Below are 11,139 nucleotides of genomic sequence, written 5' to 3' on the forward strand. Positions count from 1 at the left end.
CGCGGTCCAGCCGCAGGATTCTGCATCAACTTTATCAGCAACACAACCGAGTAGTGCAACACAGGACGCTACACAACCGAGTGGTGCAACACACGAAGCAACACAAGTGAAAGGAGAGCTAGGAGATACCAAAACGACAAGACTGCGCGTTAAATCGAAGCGCCGAATCATCTACGTGAAGTTGCGTCGCCGCGAGCGAGCAAATGTTGTTGTTATGTCAACCGAGGAGAAGTACTGCTATGCAAAAGCAGTATTCGAGCCCGTGATGGAGCGTCATTAGGTCTGTCGAGTCCTGCTTTCTGCACAGCATTGCATGCCTGGAAGGAACTGGTTCAACGTGAGCTACGTGAAGGTGTTGGAGCTGGATCGGTATCAGATACAACGACTTTGCCGGAAGAGGACGACGAAACCGACAATTCTTATTTATCAGATGCCGCATCGGAAACTGAGCCCACAGAACTTATTGATACTATGGATTTTATCCGGCAGATGAAATCGCCAAATTCACCCAAGACGGGGGATGGAGCCATACACAAATTTACGATGACAAAAGGACCAGCACCGAGTGCAACACAAACATTGAAGGTCCAAGTAGCGTTACCGTCGGCCGACCACCAAACCGATACGCGTCTCGAAGCTCACAATGAGCCAATACAAGCGGCTGCGCATGCACCCAGGAAGTGCAGTGAAGCGAAAGCCACCGCTAACTGCGGACTCGAAGTTCTTCGTATCCCCTCACCCCAAGCCTCGACACAATAAGAGATAGAAGCTGACACAGCGCAAATTAGTAAAGCACGAACGGGCCCAGAAACTGGCTGCTATTGCGCTTCCGGACAAAAACATACCGTCACTTTCGCGACTATTGGAATGGGCGAACCACACGACTGACCCGTATCACGTGAGCGAGATACTCGGAAACTACCCTGTGATCATGGATGACGATTTCATGAGCGCCCGAACTCCTCGCAGCTGTCGTGAATTAGTTTGTACGGCTGACTATGACTACAATTTCGTGATTCCTCAGAACCTTGTCATTAAATTGAACGCTGTGGTTGCTGTCGAAAAGAAGAAACGTCAAGGATCAAAGTACTTCAATGAGCATCAAGTTGTCGAACATCCGGAGGGGTCCACGAACGAAGTCTTAGCTTTCTTTCCTGGTGGTACCCCGCGCTTTACTAGGTTTGTGCTTTTCATGTGCTGTTTCATGTGCTGCGGGAGCTCTGTGTTGCTTGATGTGTTGCTCACGGGGTGTGTTGCTTTCTGTGTTGCTACTAGTGGTGGGGTCTTCAGAATGGTTGAGTACTTCAGTCCTGTCAAGAAGTTCAATTCATGAATGGCAGATGTGAAGTGGCTGTTATCGACAAAGTGGAAAAAGATCCTCGCACACCCGGAGATATTCGACGAGGAGACCGGAACTGCTGCTCCAATGCCTGACGCTGTTCCAGTGAGACATCAACAACTGGCGGACGACATCGTGCGTGTGCTGGAAAGCGCTTGTCTAAGCTCAATCTTTCGGCTTGATTGTGGCGAGGGAACCGTCATGGTGGAGAAAATGGTTGGCATGATTGCCCGAGATCGTATGCTGAGTGATACGATTATCGAATTTGGAATTCGATGCATTTGCGAATCGATTGGTAGCTGCTATGCTTTGGACTCATTCGCACCGTCATTGGGCTGTCCGAGGCCACCAGAAATCTCTTTTGATAGCTGCAAGTACGTTGTGTTGCCTGTCCATTTGAGCGACATACACTGGGGTGTGATTATTGTCAGTATTTCATACCGGACGGCGATGGCGACAGTCACACCGTATTTCTACGAACCATTGTGCTCTACGTCATACAACGACACTCTTGAGCACACCTACGAGGCAGTAGTGGCCGAGTTTTTAAGGGTTTGGCACGATTCCACCATGCTGGGAGAGCCATATCCAATCGTTGAGGAGACCGTGTGGCTTTCCGGACTGAAGCAGCCCGACGGAACTTCTTGCGGTGTGCTAGTTCTCGCCCAAGTGTATACGATGCTTAAAAATAGCTCGCAATTTACCCGATGTGCTGTAAGCCATGACGACGTCACTATTATGCGTCTTCGCATTATGTGGATGATCTCAAGGCAACCCGAGGTAACCACGAGGAAAAACAAGGTAGCGAAGGCGGTCCACGACACAGATCTGGAATTACGGGCGACAATTAAGACGTAGCGTGTTGTGTTTCGGAAGCCAATTAATTGTAAACTTCTTACTCAATAACCCCACTCTGGTCCTCAAATTCTCAATGCTGCGTGTGGCCTAACATTGAGCTGCAACACTCCTCCAGCACAACCGAGCAAGACATGACGTACTTTGAGCTGCGAATAGGAAACCCCGTCACGGCTGCAATGCGGGTGGTTTCCTCCGTTTCGAGTGAGATCAATGTAGCTAGCTCATCGTGCGCATTTAACAGCTTCGCCGTGTACTTGGCCAGTTTTTCAAGCTTCCCTTCCATTAGTTCAATCTGCTGAAGCCGGGACTGAAGCAGCTTTTGGCAAAGCTTGGCCTGGTGAGTTTGAAGAGTCTCCGCTTCACCACGGCGAGCTGCAGCTAGCTCTAGATACCCCGAAGGCGCTGGGTGACTTGCAATAGCGCTCTTAAGAAGGTTGGCGTGGCTGATGTCGTCTTCGCTCATACTTGTCTCCTTTAAACGGCCGACTGCGAGCTACTAAGAAATTCACAATAGTCATTTATCTTTTTTAAATTACGCCACGAGCGTATTTTATTTAGCAAATGTTGCTCTCTGTGGCTCTCCTTGTGTCGATGTGGTCTGTTGCGTTGCTATAAGAGCAGTTGTCTTGTCGTTGACGAGTTGCAGTAACGCCGTCCGATTTTGAGTCTACGAATCAAGTTGCTGACCAATTTAAAACGAAAGGATAAAGGGTTTCAATTCGTCAAAACAGCTCGTTTTATCGACCAATCATGGATGCAATTACGAAAAGACGCGATCCAAAATCCAATTGTGTCACCATTTCGGTCACTATTCACAATGCGCTACTGCTGGCTGTTGCTGCATATAGCAGTGGCAACAAACGTAGGCGATGCCGATAATACTGAAGATAATGAACCAACAGTGCCAGACATAATTAGCCCACTGGACATCGACGAGACCAGTATCGCCGCGGGTATCGAGCACTCGTGCGCGATCCAGACGCAGTCGTACGAGGATGTTGGCGGTCGTGTGGTCTGTTGGGGTGTCAACAATGGCGGACAGAGCTCTCCTCCACCAGGCGAATTTATCCAAGTGAGTGGCGGACGTTTGCACTCGTGCGGAATCCGCATCGATGAGACGCTCGAGTGCTGGGGCGACGGCGCACCGGTGACGAAGCCAGAAGGACTGTTTGAACAGGTCAGCAGTGGCGACTTCCATTCGTGTGGCATCATGAAAGACCAAACAGTGCACTGCTGGGGTGCGTAATAAAAGAGAAATTGCCAGAAGGCAACTAGCTGAGAAAAATATTGTACTACTACAGGCACAGCGGCGGGTGGCATCTCGAAGGCTCCAAGTGGCAAGTTTGTGCAGGTCAGCTGCGGCAAAGACTTCTCGTGTGCAATTGCAACGGACGGCATGGTGAAATGTTGGGGCGAAAACGGATATGTACGTCACTTGAACGTTCATTGTTTACGACCTGTGGGTGCTTATCTAACGTGTCGCGTGCTTGAATGCTGTAGGGTCAGCTGAATGTGAACCCAAACACCCGTTTTCGACAGATATCAGCGTCGCCAGGTGATTTCGCTTGCGGTGTGACCGAGGACAACACGCTCTCGTGCTGGGGTGATAATCATCGCAACCAAGCGAGTCCACCGAGCGACGAAAAGTTCATTCTTGTGAGCACCAGTCGACTTTCGGCGTGCGGGTTAAAGGTACGAACAGGGATTGAATGCTACATGTGTACAGTACTTGCTTACCGTAGTGACTATTGTTTGATCGCACTGCAGACCGACAAAACGGTGACGTGTTGGGGTATGCGCTCTGGCGTGACTGCAGCACCTACAGATGTGCAATTTGACGAGCTGACGTTGGGTTGGAATCATGGTTGCGGCATTCGCTTCGAAGATGGCGGCGTCCAGTGCTGGGGCGACCGTGGAAGCAACCGCTTGGAAATTCCTGAATCTCTACTATAAAGGTATTACCAAGGTTGAAAATTATACTTTGCGCATTTGGTTCCAGGTTTGAATCGAATCGTAATTCAGTTTAGGAAATCGGCTTGATAAAATATAAAATAAGTACAAAATGATTAAATCGGCAGAACAGCCATGATTCCATTTCGAGGGTATCGTAGCGATAATCGTTGGAAGCAGGTACAGCAGTGGTTAGGAGTTGAAAATCGAGTCGTTTGAAAGTTTTCAACGATAAGAACATATTTCGAAGCACCTACTATGAAACGCAAAATTTTGTTTCCAACTTGCAAGTTGCAACTTGCAACCTAAGGCTCAGTTGATCTTGCGTGATGATGATACATGTGATAAGTGGACCGAGAATTGGCATCTTAAATGGCGGCTTATTCTGCCGCGACCATGTCGCCTCCTGCTTGAATCTCGAACACCTGCTCGAGGTCGATCTTTTCAACTGCATCCAGCCGTGCAAGCTCCATCACCAGCTCTCCACATGCATCCATGACAGCCACCGAGTTGCTGATCCACAAAAACGTGGAAGAGCTGAAGAGATCGCTGTTCCGATCCAGCAGATTCTTCACTGGCTGTTGCGTCTGCTCAGCAAAGTTTTGCATGGTTTCCGCCACACACGAAGCTCGCTGAGAGCGACCCCCGGCAGATAAGGCTGAGCGGTCGCAGCTGTCCTGCAGCGCTTGCGAAGGCGATGCTAGCTGCACCAGGATGTCCACACGCGCTTCATAATCGCTTTGAACCGCACGAAGCAGATCCTCAGACACTTTTATCTCCTCGGCGGCAGACAGTGACTGCATCGCGGTCCACGCGGCGATCAGAAGGAAAAACATCGAAGTTGCAGTTGCCATGATGAGTGGTCGCAGAATGACGGTCACCAAGGATAACTTCCTCTACAAAAGCATAATGAGATCTATCAGTTTAAAGAGTGTAATCAGAAGACGTGTAAACATCGTGTTGCTTCAACGTTAACGTTATTCTTATGATGGCATGCAGTCGTTGGCAAAAACGCTGTCAAGCAGGACTTGCGGCGTCTGCACCAGGTCGTAGAGATAATTTTCTTCGCACTGCAGTGTGAGCTGCGGGAGATCGTCGATCAATTGTTGCTTCAAAGCTTGGGCGGATTGGATGCCACAATCACCTGGATCGACAGCTCGAAGGCATTGCAGGGAGCAGCCAGCCAGCCGCGACTTGACTGCTTTTGTGTATACTGGACGCACCAGGAACCCTTGGCACTCGGTGGTCGATGTCTCAGGCGCGTGATACTGGCTGAACTGGCGGAGTTCTTTGCGAGCCACGCAGACTTGCAGTCCGCCATCCAGATAACACTCCAGCCAGACCTGGTCGCGACTGCGACGACGGCTACCGTACAGTTTCTTAGAGGACCGAACTACCCGGGCGATCTTGTTGACAGTGTACAACACTTCTCCCGTCTCTTCATTGGGCAACCCACCAGAGGTTTCTGTGCTCGATCGCCAGATCTGGCGGGCAAGCGGCCGCATCCTCAGCGAGTCGAGCGCCTTAGCACTCTTCCACACAACACGACGAGCTAATTGCTCGTCCTCTTCTTCCTGACAGAGCAGGTGACGCCACCCAAACACTTGCCGCACTTTGCAGCGTCGTCGAAGGTGATTGCGACTAGCGCTGCCGTTAAGGTGACGCAGCTCACTAGGAATCGAATGCATAGCATGCAACACCCGTAGCGTGTCACGGCTAGAGAGGTCAGGTAACGCAAATTGCAAGGATCTTGGAGAGCCCACCGAGGCTCTGTCCGACTGGTCCTTGTCCCAAGTGACAAATTGGTAGCTGCAGTCCACTGCAACCCGTTGGCGCTTCAAGCAACGACGTGGTGAAATCATAAAGCTAGCCCAACGCTTGAGTGACGGTCGCTGCGAATTCAGCACCATGGAGTCCTGGATACACTTGCGCTTAGTGTTTGAGTGCCAGGAGCTTTGGTCGGCGCTGTCTTGAAGTGAAAACACGGGGCATGTCGTCAACGCGAGCCTGCAGTTAAGAACATTTGATGCTGTTAGAAAAGAGAGTTATCTTGCAAAGATTAATGAGACCAATCACGTACGTAGTGGGGGGCTGCATTTTGCGGCTCCAAGATTGTGGCGCCAACTCGGGCGATGCCTCGTGCTGGATGGCATCATGGCGATCGATGGGCTGGAAAACGACTCCCATGGCAGAGATAAGATCGGAAAATGGCTGCAGCAAGCGGTGGCTGGCTGGTGATGACTTCACTTGCAGCTGGTTCTGAAAACTGAGGTTGTGGCTCAGCAGCAGAATTACGAAGTGGGTTGGTTGTTGGCGATGGCGCGAGCTTTGAATCAAAGTTTGATGTGGAGGAAAGGCGCAGGTTCATAACCGGGATGGTGCGGGACGATGCTCATTTTCCCAACGTCCCACTGTTTCCATAGAAAGGATACAATCTCGCCATCGCATTCCCCGTTGAAACGGATTGGACCTGTTTCGAAAGATACGAGGGTTTGTAAGAGACGTCTCTGGGTGAATCGTACTAATACATGGTGCTTTTTCACACCAACTCATTTTTTACCGAGATAATTTTAGTCGAGTAGAAAAAACTACATGCATTATTACTCTTGATTGGCAAAGGCTCTATGGTTCTGAAGTCTTGACCTGGCTCGTGGTGTACACGTACTGATATTCTGAGTGGGGAATTTTCAATAATATATCCATGTAATAACGACTCGTCGTAGAACACAGCACACCTGGCAATTTGCAAGTGGCTGGCGCTCGCTCGATCGCGGTTCGAGCCTGATTATCATTCCCTCGACTCAGATGTGCTCAATTTGGCCCTAGCGCTTGGCTAACGGCACAATCCGGACCGCAACTGCTACATGTACGACACGAATCCAATCTTCACGGCACTTCGCAGCTGCTTTCTCTACATGTACAGTGTATTAATACTACTTGGAAGTTCCGCTGTTCCAAGTTGGAACACCTTCGAGACCAAAATATGAATAGCGTTACAGTACCGGTAACCAAGACTCCTTCAAGCGTATGAGCTACCGTTGGGCTTAGTGCCGACTGGGTCAACAGGCCTGCAGTTATATTGCCGCGTCGCTGTGATCGGATGAGTTCGTCGGCTATCGGCCATCTCCTACTGCGGTTTTTCGTTTTATACCGGCTACTGGCAGCCGTATTGTCATGCACTGAAGCAGCACAGCGACGCACTGACATCTCGCCAGCTGGCAGCTCTTGAAGAGCTGCTGGCTCACTTCGAGGAATTTCTTTGGGTGACAATGTCATCAGGCCTTCCGAATTAGTACTACTGTACATGTACTATACGAGTACTACATGTAGTACATGTAGTAGAGTATTAGACCACAGGCTAAAAAAGTAATTTTTTCGTCAGTTATGTGCATGTACCTTATATAGCAGTATTTGCTCACGACACAACGCTATCTGGCGCAAACAATACAGTTTCAAATTTAAAACACCTTAACTACTCTAAGATGGCGATATTTTCGCCTTCGACTCTATCACTTTTAATATAAATAGGCTGCAGCTGTAATATTCAAGTATACATAACAGCGTGGTATCATTTTTAAAAAATATGTATCTGAAGCTAGTGCGACATCGTTTAATCTATAACATATCTGGTTTTCGCGAAATCCTGGCCATTTAATTTGAGAAAAAAATCAAAGCACAGAGAGGAAGTTCAGATTCACTTGTCAATTACCAAGATGCCCAGTACAGCCAGCCAAGTGTTCGACCGCCTCAACCGACAGTGGGAGAACGAGACCTCCAACCTCGTTGTTAGCCACGAGAACTATGGCGATGTCGCTCGCCATATAGAGGAAGAAGCCTCCGATTCTGGCTCACCTATTCTGTCTATGTATATTGCGGCAGGTGGTGATAGTGCGCTAAAGGGCATGACCAACCTCTCTGCGTCCGAGCTGGATGCGCTTTGGGCTCTTGTGGAATCTGCGGTGACGATTACATGAGCGCAAGGTCGTGGGCGTAAACCGTCTGTGTCGGGGAAGGACGCAATGTTCATTACCCTGACCGTGCTGAAGCATTTTGACACATGGCAGAAGCACGCGATCGATTTCAACATCGGGATTTCGACGCTGGAGAAAATGTTTTACCGTGCCATTCAGACAATTGAGCCCGTGATTAACTCGTAGATGGTCAAGCGCGTACGGATGTCTGAGCAGATGGAAGCTGGAAACACCTTTACGAACTATCCACATGCTCTCTACGCTACTGACGTCAAGTTCCAGCCAGCATATCGGCCTAGTGGTCTCTTTGCAGAACAGAAGGTCTACTTGTCTCGCTAAGTACAAGCTGTATGGGCTCAAGATTGAGTGCTCTGTGACACCACCAGGTCTCACTGTTGATGTTTCAGATCATTCTCCTGGATCAACGCCGGATCTGACGATGATGCTCGACAGGCTCACGATTCATCGTCAGATGCTGCGCAAGGAGGACGGGACAACTGCTGAAATTAGAGCTAAACCAGCGCAGTTTCCACATATGTGGGCCGTGCTAGTAGACAAGGGCTACCAGCGTGCCGGGCGGGTGCTTCGAGCGATCCAGCCAAAGAAATACCCGCGCGGAGGCACTCTTGACCGTGACGATATTTGTCGCAACCGTGCAATTTCTTCGGATCGCGTCCTGGTTGAGAATTATTTTGGCCGGATGTGTATGCTCTGGAAAGCTACCTATGCGACCTTTAAGTGGAACGAGGAACGTTTTGATGTTGTTGCTCGGCTATGTGTGACGTTGACCAACTTCCATGTAGGTTTGATGCCTCTACGAGTTCACGACAGCGAACACTACGATACGGTGCTGTCCAAGTATCAGTCAATGGGCGAGCGTGTTCGCACCCTGCGTGCTAGAGCCCAGCGTCTATATCGGGATCAGCAACAGCACCCTGAACCATGTAGCGTTTGCTCTCGCCTATCCGCATCTCAGCGCGAGACCTAATACGAATCGGACGACTAACTAAATCATGCTTTGTAAGGCACCTTTTTCCGGTCGTATTCTGCTTGCTCCTAGCTCCCTAAGACTAAAGACATTCAATAGATTACTGTTTGCTATAACCCTACGCTTGATTTTCCAACTTGTCGTCAAAATGGATGTTATCAGGCTCCGTGCAGCTATATAGGATTAGGCAGCAACTTCAAAGCGGTAAAAAAAACACCACGCGCCGTCTTAAACTCCACAATGCACTACAGGGGTATGCGTGTGACGCTCACAGTACTTCGGCCCGTCACCCCCTTGGCCGATTGATGGCAAGTTGGAAAGTGAGGAAGATGAAGTGTCTAGCTACTGTATTTGCACCTGTAGAGTCTGTATAGGCAGAACCCAGGTGTCGTTGAAATAGACTGACTCTCGGGTAGAAGCCTCTATAATTAAATGTTTGGGCCACAAATGTAGCCAACTGTTTTTCATAGGATCGTACTTATTCCAGAAGTAACGGCCGGAACCATGAGATGCGAATATTAAAAAAAAAACAGCAGGCAAATGCGAAAAACAAGCATGTGCTTTTCGAAGAATCATGTTTTCCGGATTAAGGCATGGAATTCGCATAAAATCAGATTTTATGTGAAATTGAGCACCATACGCTAAAACACACTTTTTGGTCGTTATCTATTGTAAACTACATGTACCTTCGTGTGGAAAATAGCGCACATTTCAAAATATAGTATTTTAAACTACGTAGTAGGAGATTTGACTTCCAAATCGCAACCGTTCCGACACCCTACCCCTTTCCGACATGTTTCCGACAGCTCGGAACAACAGGTATCCAAAAACCACATTTCTATAAAACAAACATCTCCCATTAAATCTAACATTTTAAATAAACGAATCCACAGGGGAAGGGTGGATTAGGAGGAAGGAGTGAATGGATGAAACTTTTATTTTTAAAAAGAGTGGCCTCGAGGCGATAGCGGTGGCAGCGGCTGGGTGGAGGGAGGGATGGGCCATCGGCGCCAGTGCGTCATCCGGTTGGTGGGTGAGCTAGTGCGGAGGGCGGCGGATACGATGGCGACGGTGGCACTGGTGGCGGGCGAGCGAGCGTGAAGGACAGCAGCGGCAGGGCGGCGTGCTGGTGGCAGGTGGCAGGTGAGAGCGCGGAGCGGCGACATATACGGCGGCGGGCGAGCGAGTGTGAAGGGAAGCGGCAGCAGTGAGGCGTGCTGGTGGCGTGTAATCGAGTGTAGAGTGGGTGGTCCTGGTGGGGTTGCCGGAGGACGGGGCGGCGCAGGTGTCGATGCTCAACTTGTACGTGCGCCCAGTGCACGCCTTACAGCGCGACGGTGTGGTCGGAGAACTGGGGAAGGGTCGGTTATGGGCTTGTCAATGCGTGCGATAGTGTTAGACGGCGTGCAGGTCGACAGGCAGGCGCGCGATGGTGCTAGCACGGCGAATGTGACGAAGTTGGTTGTGCCGGCGCTGGCGTCGATCGGATCGGACGTGTCTGCAGCAGGTGTACTTAGTGGCGTCGTTCAATGGTGATGATTTCACAAACGCTTGATGCGGTGCAGCGCGAGACAAGCTGGCGGAAAAGGTGCAATAGGAAACGCGCAAATTGGTTTCTCTCTATCCATTGAGGGTCATTTGGATCGTCTACTGCGTTGCCACTTACAACTTGCCAACATCCGTGCTGAGCAAGATATCCCTCGATTTGGGCATGATAGAGGTCGAAACCTCCAGCTTCCGTGTACTTCGGTGGCTTCGAGCCACACACGCGCCTCGTTCTGGCTCCACCATAAGCTCCTTGTTGTTGCGCGTTCTGTTGCTGTTGATTCTGCTGTTGACCAACTGCTGGTTGTTGCTGGCCACCTGAGCTCGTCGACATGTTGGATGTGCCCGGTGTTGGTGCTGAACAACTTCTTTGTCCTTACCACAAGCACAAAGCCTCGCCACAACTGCACCAAAATACTTAATACCACGCTTTGGGATCAGAACCTACGAGAGTGATGGTCTCGTCCGCACATAAGAGTTGTCTTGTC

At 49.9% G+C, this 11,139-nt stretch overlaps 2 protein-coding genes across 2 annotated transcripts; one reads left to right on the forward strand and one right to left on the reverse strand.

Moving 5' to 3' along the window:
- Nucleotides 1-3,014: 3,014 nt before the first annotated feature.
- Nucleotides 3,015-4,150, forward strand: PITG_16483 (uncharacterized protein; the record flags this gene model as incomplete). The annotated part of the gene is made up of 4 exons (XM_002897469.1): nt 3,015-3,435; nt 3,499-3,623; nt 3,698-3,889; nt 3,965-4,150. 4 exons carry the CDS (start codon nt 3,015-3,017, stop codon nt 4,148-4,150), a joined length of 924 nt encoding a protein of 307 aa, XP_002897515.1.
- A 980-nt stretch (nt 4,151-5,130) lies between these two features.
- Nucleotides 5,131-6,057, reverse strand: PITG_16484 (uncharacterized protein; the record flags this gene model as incomplete). Its single annotated transcript, XM_002897470.1, has 1 exon — nt 5,131-6,057. One exon carries the CDS (start codon nt 6,055-6,057, stop codon nt 5,131-5,133), a length of 927 nt encoding a protein of 308 aa, XP_002897516.1.
- Between the last annotated feature and the right edge of the window lie 5,082 nt (nt 6,058-11,139).

This window comes from Phytophthora infestans, genomic scaffold (assembly GCF_000142945.1).
Source record: "Phytophthora infestans T30-4 supercont1.44 genomic scaffold, whole genome shotgun sequence".
Classification (NCBI taxonomy): Eukaryota; Oomycota; class Peronosporomycetes; order Peronosporales; family Peronosporaceae; genus Phytophthora; species Phytophthora infestans.